Below are 19,882 nucleotides of genomic sequence, written 5' to 3'. Positions count from 1 at the left end.
CATTCATTATCTCGGACCACATAACCAGAGCAAGCCTACAGTCGTGCCTCTGCTTCTGGTGATGGTGGTGTTGCATCTGCATTTTAGCTATTTCCTTTTCTTTTTATTGCTTTATTTATTTCTTTGTTTATTGCTTTGTTTATTGCTTGCATTTTTGTTCGTATTTTTTTTCCTGTCTTTTATTTATGCATTGATTGTGTTTAATTTATTTTTCGTTTCAATTCGATTGCATTAGACATATATATTAGGATCGTTTAGTTTAGTTAATTAGTTAACAAAAATTGAATCATTCCACTCTCGCATTACTATTAAGAAGTTCAATTCTAAGTGGCATATCTCCCTGAGATCGACCCGTTAGCTACACGATACCGTGCGCTTGCGGTTACTTTTAAAATTCACAAACAGAGAACATGTGCACAACGACTTGCAACGGGAGATAGTATGATCAAGAGAAATATGGCTGTGGATCCAAGTTGCAGGTGATGTGGTATGGAGCGTGAATCAGCTAATCATGTCCTCTTTGAATGTCAATTTGCTCGTGCAGTCTAGTTTGGCAGCAGCCTTTCTTTCCTTGTTCCAACCAGTGAACCAAAACTACATTTAATTCTTGAAGATTGGAACAAGAAATGCTTTACTTCCAAGGTACATCTGGCTGAAACCTTCACCTTATTTTCTTTCATTTGTTGGTCCATATGGTTGGCACGCAATGAGAAGTTGTTTGGGACTGTTACCCTCTCACCAATGGAAGTAATTAGTAAAGCACAAGCTGCATTTAAAGAGTTCATAGAGGCATCCTCACAACTGCATATTACACAAGGTCAATCAAATGATCTCAGTCCTTTTGTGAAGTGGATTCCTCCAGTAGCACATCACTTCAAGTTGAACACCGATATCTCATTTATAGAAGATCCTTCGGAAGGAGGGATAGGCTTAATCTTGCGGGATCACTTGGGCTCTCCCATTTTTGTTGTTCTTGACAAGATGAGTATGAATTCAGCTTAATGGGGGAAGCATTAGCAATTCAAGATGGCATGTGGAAGCTTATTCAAGATGGTTATGATAATGTCTTCATCGAGACCGATTGCTCAAACTTGATGGGTTTTTTGGTGGATTCCACCTCCAACCCTCCTCTAGAAATTCGTAGCATTATAGAGGATATTTGGTCTCGAAGGGAAACTTTGTTTATATCTCATTTGGGGATATTTGTAGAGCTGCAAATATTGTTGCAGATTTCTATCACGGATTGCTTTGTCCATGACATGTAGGACAATCTGGCGTTGTTCCGACTCTTGGCTCCTGGAACTTTGTAAGAAGTATGTCTTGTGTAATCCATGTCCCTCCTTTGAATGAAATTACTCTTTACCAAAAAAAAAATAAAAAAAAATAAAATAATAAAAAAAAGAAAAGAAAGAAAGAAAGGAGCAAAGTGCCACCACTTAAAAAGAACTACTTATTTTTATGGTGAGAATCATTGAGGACAATGACTATGAAAGCAGTGGTAGTATATAATGTACCTGGTATGGATGCTAGATTGGACTAACCCATATTGGATGGATTGAAAGGCTTAACTTAGACCCTTTTCTCCTCTTGTCGAAGCTCTACTTAATTCATTTCATAAAATTTAGAGCTTTAGACGCATTGTAAGTATCCAAGACATTTTCTTTTTCATACATAATACCTAACACATTTTAGCAACACAATTATTTTCGTCAATTATAAAAGCACTTTGATTTTAAAATTTTAAACTTCATTCAGGTTTTCTTCTTACCTAATAAGATCCTTAAAAGTTTAGCCACTTATTAAAGAAAATTCTTTGCCCTTCTTTTTTTTCTTAGCCACTTATTAAGCACTTTCTTCTTTGATCTTATCGAAAATTCTTTGCCCTTTTTTTTTTTCTTTCGTGAAATTTCTTTTAGTGATTTTTCAACTTGATACTTCTGCTGCACATACTTTTGACCTTATCGAACCTTGACAAGTTTTTAATACTTTTTTTACCGTGATATATTTCCACGTCTCACCAATTCCAATCCTCTTATGTTATCGTGACTTGTGAATCTGATATACTTGCATGATACTTTAAATCAACTTTACTTATAAGCAAAACCTTAACTGAAATTTAAAAGATAAATGGTTAATTGACATTACTTAATGTTGCTACCGAATTCCTTTAAATTCATTTCTAATTAAATGGGCTTAGATAAAGGAGTAAGGCAGGGGAAGGCATCAACCCTAGGGTAGTGATTCGTTTTACTTCAGTTCACTGAAACATTATTCTATTTCTCTTTTCTAACAGGAAATTTGCACCGCTAAGAATCCGTTTGGTTGCAAGGAGAATGAAAATATTTTGATGTAAAATGAAATTTATTTTTCCAAGAAAAATAATTTAAGATATTATTTTAGTTATTAAAAAATTATATTTCTTAGGCAAGATAATTTCACATTATTTATTTAATTGAAATTTCCGGGGGATCTTACACATTAGAGAGTCAAAAAGTAAAATCCAAGTTAAAAAGGGGGGAGGGGGTGAATGGTACATGAACCAATCCTATGAGCGGGCCGCTGATTTAGCAAATTCATCTGTTGCATAATTGGTTTCACGAGAGATGTAGGAGAAGGAACATTCTGTAAAGGACATTGCCAGCCTACAGATATTGGAAATTAGGTGTGAGATTTTCCAACTTCCACCATAGTCGGGATGCTGAAGGGAAAGAACAAGCGATTGGTTATCGCTCTTGATATGGAACCTCTATGGTTAAATCGGGTATGACCCGATTAGGGGCTTTACATGTAGTCGGGGCGTGACCGACTGCGACGAATGAGACGCACATCCCAAATAAGGTGCTCTCCCAATAAGGACAGTCAACCCCGCTACCGATTGAGGTTGGGTTAATAACAGAAAGGCGAGATCTCCGGATTGGCAACGGCTCTTGTCGGGCTAACTTACCAAATACGTATAAGGTAAGTTAATCATTATAAGATAGGGGACGCATCTCCTTGGTAAGCAAACCAATACACTCTGAATATAATCTTGTGAAGCTTTTGCACGAGTCTTTACTCTATTCGTCATCTGACTTTGCCATTGGAGGCGGCTGGCCGGCACACAAGCCGGCCCGCATCTAACCTTTCTTGCAGGACTCATCGTCCCGAATACGAGAGGAGGCTCAGTCAGATCCAGAAGCATAATTGATCCGCATCAGTTTGGCGCCGTCTGTGGGAACGACAAAGCTTGGAAGCCATGGTGCGACGAGCTAACGGACGTTCCCGGCAAGAAAGTACCGGGGATGATCGAGTAATTCCCGAAGAAATGGTTGATCCGTCAATCCACGAAGAACAAGAGGGACTTCAGGACAATCTGGTTCTGGAAGACCCAAATGAAGAAGGAACTTCGCGAGGTCCTCGGGACCAGGCCATTATGGCCGATATGGACGAGATACGAAAAGGCATGCTCGAAATCTGATGAGCATGGTGCAAAGCAGAATCGGCTACGAAGGCGAGTAGCAGAAGTCGAATGAAAGTTGTAAGATCGGGATCGTGACGAAGATCTTGATGTGGTAGATCAGGAGCCGTTCTCGGATGAGATCATGAACATGCCTCTCCCTAGAAATTTTATCATGCCAACTTTCACCCCTTTTGAAGGGAAGACAAATCCCAAGGAGCATATCAGTTACTTCAAGTCAGTAATGACTGTACTAGGCCGGGGGGATGAATTGCTTTGCAGAACGTTCCCAGTGTCACTCAAAGGGCCGGCCATTAAATGGTTCAGCAACCTACAACCGGCATCAATAAATAATTTTCGAGAGTTGGCCCAGAAATTCATAGCCCGGTTCCACAGCGCGATCGGGAGTAAAAAGACATCAGATAGCCTTTTTGGCATACGGCAAGGAAGGAATGAATCTATTCGGGATTATCTGAAAAGATTCGACGAGGTTGCCATCGAGATCGAGGAGCTTGATGATTAAGTTGCGTACAGTGCGCTTTGGAGTGGCATCACACACCAAAGACTTTTGGAAGTCCTACTAACGGACAAGCCAAAAACGTACGGGACGCTGCTACGCAAATGTCAGAAGCAAGCCAGTGTCTATGAGGTGATAAATGCTCGGGTTAAAGCCGATCGAGATAGAAGGTCTGATCGGGATGTAGACAAAGCTTCCCCAAGTGAAAAGAATCAAAGATCAAAAAATAAATGGAAGCGTGACCAAGAGAGAGTAAGTTATACTCCTCTTAACACAAAGCCATCAGAAATCTTGATGAACATTCGGGATAAAAATTCGTTAAAATGGCCCGGGAAGCTACGCGCACCACCAGAGGATCGGGATATGACAAAATACTGCCGATTCCACCAAGATTACGGCCACCACACGGATGGGTGCTGAAGTCTGAAGTTTGAAATAGAGAAACTGATCCAACAAGGTAAGCTGGGTCAGTATGTAAAACATTCGGGAAAGACCCAAACACACTCACCCGAGTCAAAAAAGAGAGGCCGATCCCCTAGTCCGAAGGAGGTTGCCAAAAAAGCGGACAAGGGAAAGGAAAAGGCAGATCGGGAAGAAACGCTTGTGTACGTGATTATGGGAGGTCCAACTGTGGAATCTATCAGAAAAGCAAAGCTGAAGGCTCGGTTCGTAGGGGCTGTTCATTTGCCTAAAAAAAGGAAAAATCCAGCATGTCCCGAACCAATAACTTTTACAGATGCAGACCTAGATGGTGTTATATCGCCACATGACGACGCGATCATCATCAAATTCAAAATAGCCAATCGGGAAGTTCACCGAGTTTTGGTGGACATAGGGTCCTTTGTTGACCTAATCTCGTACAACGCTTTCAAGAGATTGAAGTTGGCCGATGATCTGCTGACACCGTCGTCAACACCACTGTATGGATTCGCAGGATCCTCCACAGTGGCAGAGGGAACGATCCATCTGGATCTTAAAGTCGGGATGTCACCCCGAGATACCTTGGTTCGGGTAAATTTCATGGTTGTAAAGGAGCTGTCGGCATACAATGTTATTTTGGGACGACCGACACTAAATGCGCTTGAAGTAGTCGTATCTCCCAGGCATATGAAGTTAAAGTTTCCGATCGAAGCTGGAGTCGGGGAATGTTGTTCAGACCAATCGGCTTCCCGCCAGTGCTACACAAGTTACTTGAAGGAAAAACGTAAGCCAGAGAATTCGGGAACTGCCATGAACGTCGAGGTTTGGGACGATCGCGACGAGGAAAGCATGCAAGCGGGCGAGCCCGTAGAAAAGTTGGAAAGGATAAAGCTGAGTCAATCTCTCCCCGACCGAGGGACGTTTATTGGCTCGGAGCAACCAGAAGATTTCAAGAAGGAGCTTACTCGGTTCTTGTGTGATAATGCAGATATCTTTGCATGGTCGGCAAATGACATGCCCGGGATAGACAGGCGGGTAGCAGAGCACAAGCTTTGGATACAGAAGGATGCTACCCCGGTCATCCAAAGACGAAGGAATTTTGCGATAGAAAAACATGAAGCAATCAGGGTCGAGGTGGAAAAATTGGAAAGATCGGGTTTTATAGAACCGATTGAATGCCCAACCTGGCTGGCCAATGTGGTTATGGTCAAGAAGGCGAACGGGAAATGGAGAATGTGTACTGACTACACGGATTTGAACAAAGCCTGCCCAAAAGATTGTTACCCCCTCCCGAGGATTGATCTTCTGATCGATGCCACTGCTGGCCACAAAGTCCTTAGTTTCATGGATGCGTACTCAGGATATAACCAGATTCTGATGAGTCGGGAGGATGAAAAACATACCTCATTTATGACCGATCGGGAAAGTTATTATTATCGAGTGATGCCTTTCGGGTTGAAAAATGCAGGGGCGACTTATCAGAGAGCTGTCAATAAAATTTTCCAACGACAGATCGGGCGGAACATGGAGGTTTACGTAGACGACATGCTCGTGAAAAGTTTGGTTCGGGCAAGGCATTTAACTGACTTGGAAGAGACGTTCGATGTGCTTAGAACGTACCAAATGCGCTTGAACCCTGAGAAATGTGCTTTTGGGGTTTCCTCGGGTTCATGGTTTCTCGAAGAGGAATCGAGGCTAACCCAGAGAAGATCAAAGCACTGATCGAGATGGCACCACCCGTAACTATAAAAGAAATCCAGTGTTTGACCGGGAGGGTGGCCGCTTTAAATCGGTTCATATCCCGAGCAAGAGAAAAGTGCAATACTTTTTTCAAAGCTTTGAAAACTACATCAAGCTCGGGAACAATCTCTTGGACACAAGAATGCCAACGGGCATTTGATCAACTTATAGCATATCTTGGGACAACACCTGTCTTGCCACGGCCCCTAACCGAGGAAACACTTACGGTTTACTTAGCAATTTCACCAACGGCGGTCAGTGCATTGCTGGTCAGAGGAGACATAATTCAGAACCCGGTCTATTATGTGAGCCATGTGCTTATAGATGCTGAGACAAGGTACCCGGACGTGGATAAGCAGGCGTTGGCGCGTTTGGTGGCATCACGAAAACTGAGGCCCTACTTTCAATCACATCCGATAGTGGTCCCAACTAATTTTCCACTAAAGAAAATACTTCAAAGACCTGATGTGGCAGGAAGGATGGTCGGGTGGTCGGTGGAGCTTAGCGAGTACCAGATCGAGTTCAGACCAAGGACGGCCATAAAAGCTCAGGTTCTGGCCGACTTTGTTGTCGAAAGCACTCTACCATAGAGGAATGACCAAATACCAACGGCTGGAGTATCCGACTTGTGGATTTTGCACGTTGATGGTTCAAGCAATATTTCAGGATCGGGAGCAGGCCTGACCCTCTGTATCCCGAGAACTTCACAATTAGTTATGCTATAAGGTTCAAATTCCCAGCCTCGAACAATGAAGCAGAATACGAAGCTGTCATAGCAGGCTTACGAGTGGCCCGAGCCCTCAGAGTTCGGGAATTAGAAGTAAGAAGTGATTCTCAACTAATTGTCAATCAAATCAAGGGAGAATATGAAGCAAAGGATGAAAGAATGACTAGGTACTTGGTCAAGGTTGGACAGTTCCAAGCTTTCTTTGATCGGGTAACATACAGACAAATACCCAGAAAAGAAAATGAAAACGCGGACGAACTCTCCCGATTGTCCATGGCAAACTACAAAAACCTGGACTCGGCAGTTTACATTGAAGAACTAAGCAGCCCGAGCATCCAGGAGGTAGAAACCTTTGAAATCAATGAGGAACCAGACTGGACTACACCTCTCGTAACGTATATTCGGGACGATATTCTCCCGACTGATCCAAAGGAAGCAAAAAGAGTCCAGAATCAGGCAGCTCGATTCACCATGGTTTGGGACCAGCTGTATAGGAGGTCGTTCACAAATCCCCTCTTGAGATGTGTTGGGCCATCCCGGGCAAGCTATGCCCTAGCTGAGATCCACGAGGGCATCTGTGGTGCACATATGGGCGGGAAGGCGTTGGCACAAAAGGTATTACGGTCGGGCATCTTCGGCCTACAAGTACAAAAGGACGCGATTGAATATGTCCGTAAATGCGAACGATGCCAGAAACATGCTAACGTCCCAAAGTTACCGGCAGTCCCCATGATGTCTGTCTCAAACCCGACGCCATTTGCAATGTGGGGAATGGACCTTGTCGGGAAATTACCGAAAGCTCCCAAGAATCGGGAGTATATGGTGGTTGCAATAGATTACTTCACAAAATGGGTCGAGGCTGAACCATTATCCTCCATCACAGAGAAACAGATGGAAAAGTTTTTTGAAGAAAAAATAATATATAGATTCGGGATACCGTGGATCCTGGTGACAGACAATGGCAAACAATTTGAAGGTGCAGGTTCCAAGTCCTTCGTATGAGATACCATATAGAACATCGATTCGCCTCGGTTGCCTACCCCGAGAGCAATGGGCAAGTAGAGGTCACCAACAGGACACTTCTCGATGGGATCAAGAAAAGGTTGGAGGATAATCAGGCAATGTGGGTCGAGGAACTCCCGAGTGTCCTCTGGTCGTACAGAACTACGGTGCGAACCCCGACTGGCGAAACTCCTTTTTGTTTAGCCTATGGAACTGAAGTGTTAGCCCCTGTAGAAGTGCTGGCTGGATCATTGCGATATGATATATTTGATGAAGGGCGGAATGATCAGGGCCTAAGGGAAAACCTAGATCTTTTGTAAGAAGTCCGAACAAAAGCACAACAAAAGAATCTATTGTATCAAAGGAGAGCAGCACAACACTACAACTCTCGGGTCAAAAGCCGAAGGTACAGATCGAGAGATTTGGTTTTGAGACGTACTGGGGCTTCAGATCCGAGAAATCAAGGAAAGTTAACTCCAACGTGGGAAGGACCTTACCTGGTAGAAAAAGAAACAAGGCCGGGATCATACCGACTGAAAGATGTGGAGAGTGGAAAACCAATCGATCGTTCATGGAATTCCACCAATTTAAGAAAGTTCTACCAGTAACCCTTATAGGTATCGGGTCTGTCCCGTTTATGCCTACGTCTCTTACAAGGACATCTTTTTAAGAAAAGATACAATAAAATCGGGTCCACCCGTTTGATTAATTACTCCTTTTTTAAGGACTTACATATTTTCTTAAAGATACAAGTCATTCGGGTCCTCCCGTATGATTAATTACTCCTTTAAGAACTTACATCTTTTCTCAAAAGATACAAGTCAATCGGGTCACTCCCGTTTGATTAATTACGCCTTTTTTAAAGGACTTTACATCTTTTTTCAAAAGATACCAGTCATTCGGGTCACTCCCGAATTATTAATTACTCCTTTTTTAAGGACTTACATCTTTTTCTTAAAAAGATACAACTCTCAGATCTTTCCCGTGTGACCCTTCGTTTATTCTCAACTTTAAGGAGGATGCAACGAAAAATGAAGGCAGAATATTTGATTCATTTATAAAAAGGTTACAAAATTTGAGATCGGGAGAAAAAGAGACAAAATCAAAAGATAGCAAGTCTTGAAAATCATTAGTCAATCTTTACAGATGGAATGTCCAGAAGATCCTCTCCAGTGGCTGCCTCGACCACACCTTCAAGAGACTCCTGCATGCTTGCAGTGACAGCCGGGGAACCATGAATCTCTCCTTCCACAAGAGTTCTCTCCAAATTATCATCTTGCAAATTGCTAGCCTCTCCCCGAGCTGTTGCTTCCTCATCTTCATCAACTTCTTCCTCTCCTACTTCTTCCTCGGGAGAAGGTTGGGGAAGAGGTTCAATATAATCCATTGCATCGGGAAAAGGGAAGAATTCAAGCTCGGGGAGACCTTCAGGTCGAGGGCGATCAAGCTCATCATAAATCTGAGGGTCCAGGAGCTTCTCCAACTCTAAAGGACGAGGAAGATCCGTCTGCTCCAGAGCCTTTTTGAAAGCAATGCGCATGCCTCTTTTGAAGGCGGGAGTAGCAATGGCCAAAGAGAGATTTTTAAATTCTTGAGTCTGAAAGTAGCCCTCCAGCACACCTCGTCTAGAGGTTTCATCTCCCGAGGACTCAAGCTCCTTCAACTTATCCCTCAGTTGGGCGTTCTCGTTCTTCTCTGCCCCCAAAAGGGCCTCAGACACCCTCAAGTCTTCAGTGACCTTCCCGACCTTCTCCTCGAGGTCATTCACTTTCCCTTTATATTTATTTTTGCTTTTGGAAAGAACATCCCTTTCCTTTTTCAACTTGGCCGCTTACTCTTCGGCCTCTTTTAGTTTCTTCTTTGCCTCTTCCTTCTCAGTAATGGCAGTACAGGCCTGAACGTTTGACTCCCCGTGGAGCTGTTCGGCCAGCGCCAATTGCTTAGCTTGATCCCGGGCTCTTCGAAGAGACTCGGAAAATATATGTATTGCTCCAGCAACGTATCGAAAAAAAAGGATATCCCCTGGTTAGATATGAACTGAAATATTGAGTCGGGAATAAAAGAGAGAAGAGATAAAATACATAAATCCTTCTTTGAAAAACTCCCTGTTCGGGAGATTCTGCAGATACATCTGATCGGCATCATTCGTGGCCTCGTTCAGCCATTTCTCGGCGTATCCCGAGTCACTGAAGACTGTGTTAAAACTGGGATCGCCAGTTGAAGAAGGCGCCACCTCCCGGGCTGATTCGTCGATACGAACTCTCTTAGGAGGAGGAAGAGTCCCGTCAACTTTCCGTTTCTCAGATCCCGAGGAAGGAATTTTCTTTCTGGGACTCTTCTCAGCCCCGACTGTTATGACGGCTGCAGAAGTGTGGCCTTTCGAGGCAGCAACCTTTGTTGATGCAGGGGCTGTGGAGGATTTTACGGAAGTTTTTGTTTTCAAAACTCCCGAGGTTGAAGACTTGGTGGTGGACACAGGTTTCCTTCTTTTGGCCTCATCCATCTTCCCGAGGGCCATTGCCATCAAATCATCCTCAGAGATGTTATGACTCACTGCAAAACAAGGAATATATAATCAGGTCAGCACAGAATGAACTCCGGAAAAGCAATAAAAATAAACGCTTACCCGGGGAAAATCCCCATCTCTGAAGTACAGGTTCATATTCCATGGAATAACCATGGACTGCAAACTCGTCATCGTCCACCTGATTAATGATCCCGACCCATCTTTCTTCGTCGGGATCCAGATCGACTGGAGTATTTAACATCTCAATGTCTTCCTTAGACACTTCTTGAAATTGAGTTATGAAAGGTTCGGGAACAGGAGGTTTAAAGAAAAGGAAGAACTCCCTCCACTTTTTAGTGGTGGACGGGAGAGAGTCTTTCAGGATAAAGCTTCCTTGGAAAGACGAGGAAATCCTTTTTGAAAGAAAAAACCAGCCACACTGGGAGTGCGGATGCAGAGAGTAGAATTGATGAAACATGGAAAAGGTCGGGAAAACTCCCACGTTATGGCAGAAGATGACAAAGCCGATCATGATTCGCCAGCTATTCGGGCTCAAGTTAGATGGGCTAAGCCCGTAATGATTCAAAAAATCAACAAAAATGTAATGTAACGGGAGACGTAGCCCCCCGATGAAGGCGTCATAATACAAGAGATAAAATCCCTCGGGAGGACTGTTCACCCTTTAGCTATCAGTCGGGATAATAACCTGATATCCCTTAGGTATACCGAAACTAAACAAAAATCTATCCAGATCTTCAGGAAACAGGGAACAGAGGTAAAATTCTGGTCCTGAGGAATTCTGGACAAAGTCAATGTGCCAGGGACTTAGGGGCTCCGACTGGAGCAACTTTAAGGCGGCAGAATCAAGCTTTTTGCGATCGGGCTTAAGGGGAATGCCCCCGGAAAACCGCTGGGACGTTGAAAAGGTGGACGGGGCTGAGCTTTTGATCTAGATACCCGGGATGTAGATGGGACATCTGTCCGAAGGTAAGCTTGGGAAGATGAAGCGGGGGGATCCAGGGAAGTGGCAGTAGACTCAGGTCTCAAGGCACTCTGGGCGGAAGGAGTAGCGGAATCAGAAGCAGGGGCAGGATTTGAATTTGAACTATGAGTAGGACCTTCCCGAGACTCAACACTGGGAATAGCTTCAACTTCGGCCTTTACTTCGGCCTCTACCTTGTTTTCTACTTCATCGTGTACGGGTGGTGCAGTCGGGACCTGAATCTCCCTTTTTTCTTTATCCTTACGGAACATCTCCTGGATTTCAATAAGGAGCCGAGGATCATCGTCCTGAGTGGAACTACTGCAGGACTTAGATTTCTCCTCGTCAGAAGATTGTTCGTGGAATTCTTTCAGACGATCCCCGGTCAGGTTATACTTTTTGGTCTGATCACTATCACCCTCACTAGTATAACCTTCCGCCCGACGATGTCTTTCACGATGGATGGGAACAGGAACTTTATTCTGATACCTAAACCCTCTCAAGCTCACTTTTGGCCTCTTCGGGGCCTTATATTTCCTCGAGGCCATAAGAAAAAAGAAACTTACTGCTTGAGGACGAGGAAGGCTTGAGAAACTTCGAAAGTTAGTCGGGAGCAGTTCTTAGTCGAGAGCAAAGAAAACGGTGGAAAGGAAATGAAAGGGAAGGTCCCTATTTATACTAACCGAATGAGGCGTTGCACCCTTTGATTGAATAGTTACATCTATTGATGATCAACGGTTACGAAGGGAGGACGGTTCGACTCCCCGAAAGTGCTCATAATGAGCCTACTCGTAGCTATTTGATGTGTCATCTGCAGACTGGGCGAGGAACTCGAGGGGATCCGTTACAAAGGGAAAAAATGGCCAGTCACTTCATGACGAGCATTTAATGCATCTTGAGTTAATGTTTTAAATACTTCCTGACTAACGTGGAACAACAGCAAGAGAAGACGATACTCTGTTCGAGGATCGGGAAACTTCCCGAATAATCATCAGTTCAGACATCAGATGGTTTGACCTCATTACTATCCCAAACTTTGCACGCAATGATCGGGATAGGGGGCTTATGATATGGAACCTCTATGGTTAAATCGGGTATAACCCGATTAGGGGCTTTACATGTAGTCGGGGCATGACCGACTGCGACGAATGAGACGCACATCCCAAATAAGGTGCTCTCCCAATAAGGACAGTCAACCCCGCTACCGATTGAGGTTGGGCTAATACCAGAAAGGCGAGATCTCCGGATTGGCAACGGCTCTTGTCGGGCTAACTTACCAAATACGTATAAGGTAAGTTAATCATTATAAGATAGGGGACGCATCTCCTTGGTAAGCAAACCAATACACTCTGAATATAATCTTGTGAAGCTTTTGCACGAGTCTTTACTATATTCGTCATCTGACTTTGCCATCGGAGGCGGCTGCCCGGCACACAAGCTGGCCCGCATCTAACCTTTCTTGCAGGACTCATCGTCCCGGATACGAGAGGAGGCTCAGTCGGATCCAGAAGCATAATTGATCCGCATCAGCTCTCAACTTGTAGATGTGTGATCTTGAAGTCGAGAGCAATGCTAAGACCTCGGCGAACTGTTTGTGCCTCGGCGGTAAGAGAGTCCTGACAACCCATTCCTTGTCCAAAAGCAAAGATCACTTGATAATAAGAGTCACAAGCTAGACCACCAATCCCTGAGCGTATTGGATTAATAAAGAAGGAGCCATCCACATTTAGTTTGATCCTGCCCGGAGGAGGAGGGTCCCACTTGATGAGTGGTATATGTTTGCTAAGGAGGTGAAGAGGGGGGATAGGGGTGAACTCATGGATTGCGTGTTGTAAACACAACATGACATCATGAAGCTTTGGAGGGGTGGAAGAGTGGGTAATCGTATTATAACATACCCAAAGAGCCCAAAGGGTGATAAGGGTGTGAAAGGGCTGCTGTCAACGAGAGGAAGAGCCAGTGGATTGGATGGCCATGGCTTGAAGTTGGAAATTGAAAGGGCGTGTAGGATCCCATCGGTGAAGGTTAAGAGAATGCCAGAGGTGGTTGGTGAGTAGACACATGATAAAGAGGTGATGTGCCGAAAAGGTTTGATGGCCACAGAATTGACAATGGAGTTGTATATGACAACCTCTTTGATGGAGTAGATCTGCCGTTGGGAGTTTCCCTAGAACATTTTTCCATAGGAAAAAGAGAATTCGAGGAGGTAGGGGGAGATGCCAAAGTCAAAGCCAGTTAAGGTTGGGTATAGGGGATGGGGGTAGGGCGAGGAAGTTGCCAACCGGTAAGCCAAACTGACAGTGAACTTACCTGAGGAAGTGGGCTGCCAAATGAATCGATCAGCCTGTGGGAAGAGGGGGATTGGGATGCTGAGAATGTTGACTGCTACGTCAGCAGGCCACCAATCGAATACCTTGTCCCGATACCAAGAAGATGTTGCAGAATTGATGAATGCTAAGAACTTCATGGGGAGATAGGCTACTGGAAAGCAACCTAGATCTGGGGGTTGATTCGGTACCCAGTTAAGATTCCAAGGACTAGCTTGTGAACCGTCCCCAATTTGTAGAAAGAGACCGTGGTGTAAAAGTTCCCTTGCTTTTAGCTGCAATTTCCATCCCCATGAAGCAGATCGGGGGGGGGGGGGGAGCATTTAGGAAGGTGCCATTCTTGAAATAATTGTGTTTCATCAATCTACCCCATAGTGACGTAGAGGGGTTAAGTAATTCCCATGCTTTCCAAGTCAGAAGAGCGAGGTTAAAAGCAACACTTTTTTTGAGGTTGAGGCCACCTTTTCTAGTCGAGCGACAAATGTGATCCCATGAGATGGTGTGTACAAGCCCTTGTTTACCATTGGACCAGAAAAAATCCCGAGAAAGCTTGTCTAGTGTGTTTGTGATCGTGGCAGGGAGCTGGAAGCATGACATAAAATGGGTGGGCATGGCAGCTAAAGTGGATTGGATAAGGAACTTTTCCCCCCGCATATGATAGGTAATTAGCTCTCCAGTGTTGAAGTCGGTTATTGACCCTAGAAAGTAATGAAATGCAATGCTTCTTCTTGAGCTTATCCGAAATGAGAGGAATTCCGAGATATAAGTCCAGCTTTGTAGTGGGGGTTATGTGGAAGTGCGAGGATAGCGTACACTTCATGCTCAAGGATGTACTCGAACTGTAATGTGCACGTGTTTTTTGAATGTTGAGTTGTTGTCCTAAGTAAAGACAATATTCTTCCAAAAGCCAATGGAAAGTCCGAGCCTCTGCTTTGGTGGCTTGACCAAATAGAATTAAATCTTCAGTAAAGGCAAGGTGTGTTAGACGCTCACCTCCTCGAGATAGCTGTATGCCACGAAGCTTTTTGCTTTGAAGGGCAATTTCTAGATGGGATGTCAAGATCTCCGCAGAAAAAACAAAAAGGTAGGAAGATAAGGGATCTCCTTGTCTGAGGCCTCGAGATGGAGAGAAAGGCGGCATGGGGGACCCGTTGACTAATATTGAAAGCTGGGTGGTTGTAACACACTTCATATCCCACTCAATCCACCAAGAAGGGAAGCCAAAGTTTCTCAAAGTAGAGGCTACAAAGTTCCATTCTAAGCGATCATATGCTTCGCTCATGTTCAGCTTGACTACCATAATACCTTTCTTCCGTTTCTTATGAGAGTGGATTTTATACATTAATTCATGGGCAATAAGAATGTTGTCCTGAATATGCCTGCCTTTGACAAAGCCATTATGCTAGAAGGAAATGAGATGCGACATGATCTGTTTCAGCTGGTTCGCCAAGATTTTGTAGATCATATTGCACAAACTGATAGGCTGGAAATCTCCTATGGTATCAAAAGTGTCCACTTTCCAGATCAGGGCAACGAAAGTAGGATTGATATCGGGATGGAGATGTGTAGTATTGAAGAATTCAGTAACCATACTGCATATGTCACCAAAGATATGCTCCCAAGAGTGTTGATAGAAAATACCTGGGAAACCATTCGGACCTGGGGATTTGAGCCCATTGGAGCCAAAGACCTCCTCTTTAATCTCAGCTTCTGTAACGGGTTGAAGAAGAAAGGATTTGTCCTCATCGGAAACCCGACTTGAACTGGGGAAAAGTAATTTTTGGGACAGACCGTGTGATTGGTGGAGAAAAGCTGCTGATAGTGCTGGTGGAAGGCTTGCGCTAGAGCTTTGGATCAGTTAAACTGAGGCCCTGATGTGTTATTGAACGGATACGATTCCTCGATCATCTTTTCAAAGTGGTCATATGGAAGAACCGAGTGTTGCAATCGCCACAGGTATGCCACTAGATTCTTGATTTTTGTTCCCAAATCTGCTCATTGATTAGTTGGTGAATGATCCTAAATTCCTAGAACTTTTCACAAAAGGCCCATGATGTCCTCATAGATGCCTAATGAGTATGACTGGGAGAGCCTGATTCCCCAAGATCATTTGCATCGTGCACTAAGATCCAACCTAAGCTCCACTTGACGACTGCTCTTCACCACTGCCTCCATGAGACCACACTACACACCAAGAAACTCGTACATAACCACATTCGCCTTGGTCTTGCTAGCAATGGCAAAGATAACACCCCTTATTATCTCTACTAATTGCACCATAGCTATAATAATCCTCAACGGTCGAACCATCAGTATTAACCACCACCACCAACTCAGTTGGTGGTGGTTTCCAAGATGCACAATCACCCCCTTAACCTCAAAGGCATGTGATGTTTTAAATGCAATACGTTTTGCTAGGAGTCTTATCTCATGGAATACCATATTCATGGCACCAAAATAAATTAGTTTGACTAATAAATTATAGAAAATTTTACACAAATTTTACATCAATTTTATAGTCAACCTTAATTTCACATTACTGCATTTGCAATCAAATGACATAAAAGGGAAAGGGAAAAAAAAAAAATCCTTTTTCTTTACTTACTTCCATTCCCTTCACTTCCTTTTCCTTTGCAACCAAACATGCGCTAAGTGAAATAAATTCATTTGGAAAAATAAGACATATATTTTATTAACAAGAGGATTGTAAATCACGATATATCTACAAATTTTGAGGGCCTGTAGGGGGCTCAAATTGACTTTTAGGCCATCATTTGTGCTCGCGACTAACTCATAGAATGGATTGGATGGCCCAACTTATGGAAGCTTGTTGCTAAGGCATTCTCACCTCTCATGATCTAGCCCATTATTGCAATCTTTTGTTCTATATGGAAACTCTAGACCCTTTAAAGTCATAAAAAAAAAAAAAAAAATAAAAAAAAAAAAAAAAAAAAAAAAAATTTAAATTAAAAAAAAAAAAAAAAAAAAAAAAAAAAAAAAAAAAAAAAAAAAAAAACCCCCCCCAAGAGGCGCACCAAAACCCCCCCCCCCCCCCCCCCCCCCCTTTTTAAAATAATTATTTTTGGAAAAACCCAAGTCAGCATTTGCCACATCAGTCTCAAATCAGTTTTGGTGATGACAAACACTCTACTAATGTTTCCATAAAGATATGTTTTTTCGTCCAGCTCATCACTGCAGAAAATCTCGATGTAAATATCCGGTTCAAAGAAAATTCCGGAGAGTCAAGCTCAAGATCAAACCATCTTAGACAAAGAACCAAAGTCAAGAGGAGAGCATCAAGATCACTGATCAAGATCAAGTCAAAGACCAAGTCAAAGATCAAGACTTAGGCTAAATCAGGGCTTAGGACACCTTTGCACACACACACATGTAAATACATCCATAATATGTAATTCATGTTACTAGAGTGACCTAGGACGTGTTAGTAAGGTGTACAGCACTTAAGATTGTCAAAACGATCTAAAAATCCAAGCCATATCCCAGCCCAAAGTTGTTTAGAAAAACAGAGCCCAGACGGATGTTCGTCTGAGCAGACGGACGTCCGTCTGTTTTCAGAACTTTGTTTTCTCAGAAACAACAGGTCAGACGGAATTTCCGTCTGGCAGACGGATGCCGTTTGACGCCGGCAGACGGATGACCGTCCGAGCGTCGGACGTCCGTCTGTTTTCATAACTCGTTTCTCAGAAACAACAGAAGGCCAGACGGAATTTCCGTCTGGCAGATGGATGCCCGTCTGAGCCAAACTAGGCCAAACGGATGACCGTCTGGGCAAACGGACGTTCGTCTGACCCAAATTTGACTATAACGGCTATTTTAAAAAGAATATCTTCTACATCTGTTTTTAACGGATACCTTTGAGACGGATGACCGTCTGGGCAGACGGACGTCCGTCTGGAACAAAATCTCGCAAAGATTTTATATCCGTTGGGGAAATGGGGAAAGCAGTAACTTGGGGTCTATAAAAGCCCAACCATCCCCATTTGAGAATCATCATTCTCCCCCATCTAGCACATATTCACTCACAAAGTGAAAAAGCAAAGTTTTGGTGTTTTTAGCATTTTTGCTGTCCTCCCAACTCCGGTTAACTTTGAAGGATATTCCAAAGTTAAAGCTTTCACTAAAGCAAAGTCTGGAGTTATTGAAACCGCTGAAGTATATCGACTCTTGGTTCATTCATTACATCATTTGCACTCAAAGGGTAAAGGGTTACTCTCTTTTGATAGGTAATATCTAATACTTTTCGTATTGTGAATTGGTTATTTTAATTCTAGTCTAGGTTGATTAGAATTCATTGTATTGGATACTCTTGTCCGTAAACGAAGATTGTATTGGATACTCTTGTCCGTGAACGAAGATTGTAAAGGGTACTCTTGTCCCGAAACGAAGATTGTAAGGGTTTGTTTCTCTACCCACTGTATTGAAAGAGATCCGTTAGTGGAAATACTCTCTTGAGACTAAGAGAGGAGTAGACGTAGACTCATAGAGTCGAACCACTATAAATTCTGTGTTTGTGATTGTTGTTTGTCTTTAGATTTCATCTTAAACTGTCAATTCATTTTGAAATTGCAACTAAACCAGAAAATTGGTATAAACCACTAGGTACAACCTAATCACCCCCCCCTCTAGGTTGCACCAACAATTGGTATCAGAGCGGGAGCTCAAATTGAGATTAAAATCAATCTTAAAAAGAGTAAAAGATCATGGCATCATTGTCTAACCAATTCTCCTCAAGACCCAAAGGTTTAAATACCTCTAGACCTCCATATTTTGATGGAGAAGGGTTTGCTTATTGGAAGAATAGATTTGAAGATTTTGTTTGTGCTATTGATATAGATGTTTGGGATATAATTGTGTATGGACCAAATGAGATTACCAAACTTGATAAAGATGGTAACAAAGTCCCAAAACCAAGGATTGAATGGGATGGAATTGATAAAATTAAATCCCAAGCAAATCACAAGGCAAAAATGTTCATACAATGTGCTTTGAGTGAAAAAGTATACAATAGGTGTGGTACTTGCAAGAATGCAAAGGAAGTTTATGAAAAATTAATAGTTACATATGAAGGAACAAACCAAATAAAAAAGATAAATTTGGATGTTTATATGCTTCAATATGAAAATTTCAAGATGTTAGATAATGAGGATATAACTTCTTTGTTTACTAGATTTTCTAACATTATAAATAAGTTGCATAGTCTTGGCAAGGAATTTGCAAATGAAGATGTGACAAGAAGAATCCTACGAGCACTTCCATCATCTTGGAGACCCAAGAAAACAGCAATTCAAGAAGTGGGAAATCTAGAACATATCACACTTGATGAGCTCATGGGATCTCTACTTGCACATGAGGCAGAACTTGAAGAAGATAAGAAGTATGAGGAAAGCCAGTCAAAAGAACAAAAGAAGAAGTCCATCGCTCTTAAAAGCTCCATCAAAGACGATGAAAGCGATGAAGACAACAGTGACTCCGACAGTGATATTGCTCTTATCACAAGAAAATTCAGGAAATTTCTAAAAGGAAGAAAAGAACGGTTTCCATTCAAAGGACAAGGATCCAAAGAATTCAAAGGTAAAAGTACATCAAAAGGTAAAATTTCATCTACTAACAATCAGGATGTTATTTGTTTTAAGTGTAGAAAACCAGGACACTTAAAAAACGAATGTCCTACCAAAGGGAAAAAAAAAAAGGCTTACAAAGCCGAAGTAGTCTACACTACAAGTGATGATGAAGAAGAAAGTGAAGAGTCCGATGAAGAAAAGATCAACTTAGCCTTGATGGCCAGCTCACTTGAAGAACAAGATCATGAGATAAGTTCCATATATGATAGTCTTGACTCTACACTTGATGAAAATGATATAGATAATATTGATGAAGAAGATCTGGCTAGTGGCTTTGAAACTTTATACAAGTTCAGCAAGAAAATTGAAAAGAAAAACAAAATTCTAGAAGGAGAAGTAATATCTCTAAATGAAACAGTAAGCAACTTACAAGAGTACATTAGAAAAATAGAAAAAGAAAATAATGTGAAATCCACAAGTGAGGAAGAAGATCTAGATGGTCTTCTAGGAGAAGTACATTATCTCAATAACACCGTAACTGAATTACGGGAACATATTGAGAAAATAAAACTAGAAAATACAGATTTAAACAACTCTCTTGTGAAATTCACAAATGGTCAAAAGAACTTAGATAGCCTTCTAG

General features: G+C 42.7%; 1 protein-coding gene across 1 annotated transcript; it reads left to right on the top strand.

Moving 5' to 3' along the window:
* The first annotated feature begins 4,568 nt into the window (after positions 1-4,568).
* LOC149028871 (uncharacterized) lies at positions 4,569-6,095 on the top strand. The gene is made up of 2 exons (XM_089167613.1): positions 4,569-5,529; positions 5,842-6,095. The coding sequence occupies exons 1-2, from the start codon at positions 4,569-4,571 to the stop codon at positions 6,093-6,095; spliced, it is 1,215 nt and encodes a 404-aa protein (XP_089023739.1).
* The last annotated feature ends 13,787 nt before the right edge of the window (positions 6,096-19,882 follow it).

This window comes from Hakea prostrata, chromosome 1 (assembly GCF_041222555.1).
Source record: "Hakea prostrata isolate BN-2017 chromosome 1, UWA_Hpros_2, whole genome shotgun sequence".
Lineage (NCBI taxonomy): Eukaryota > Viridiplantae > Streptophyta > Magnoliopsida > Proteales > Proteaceae > Hakea > Hakea prostrata.
The sequence above is the reverse complement of the archived record's forward strand: the minus strand, read 5'-3'. Positions and strand labels throughout refer to the sequence as shown.

What these genes read in the sequence shown, in the direction of transcription:
- LOC149028871 (XM_089167613.1), top strand. Translation starts at nt 4,569, where the DNA reads ATGGGAGGTCCAACTGTGGAATCTATCAGAAAAGCAAAGCTGAAGGCT. An exon ending in GGAAAAATTGGAAAGATCGG is followed by an intron (nt 5,530 to 5,841) that starts GTTTTATAGAAC and finishes TGAAAAATGCAG; the next exon opens with GGGCGACTTATCAGAGAGCT.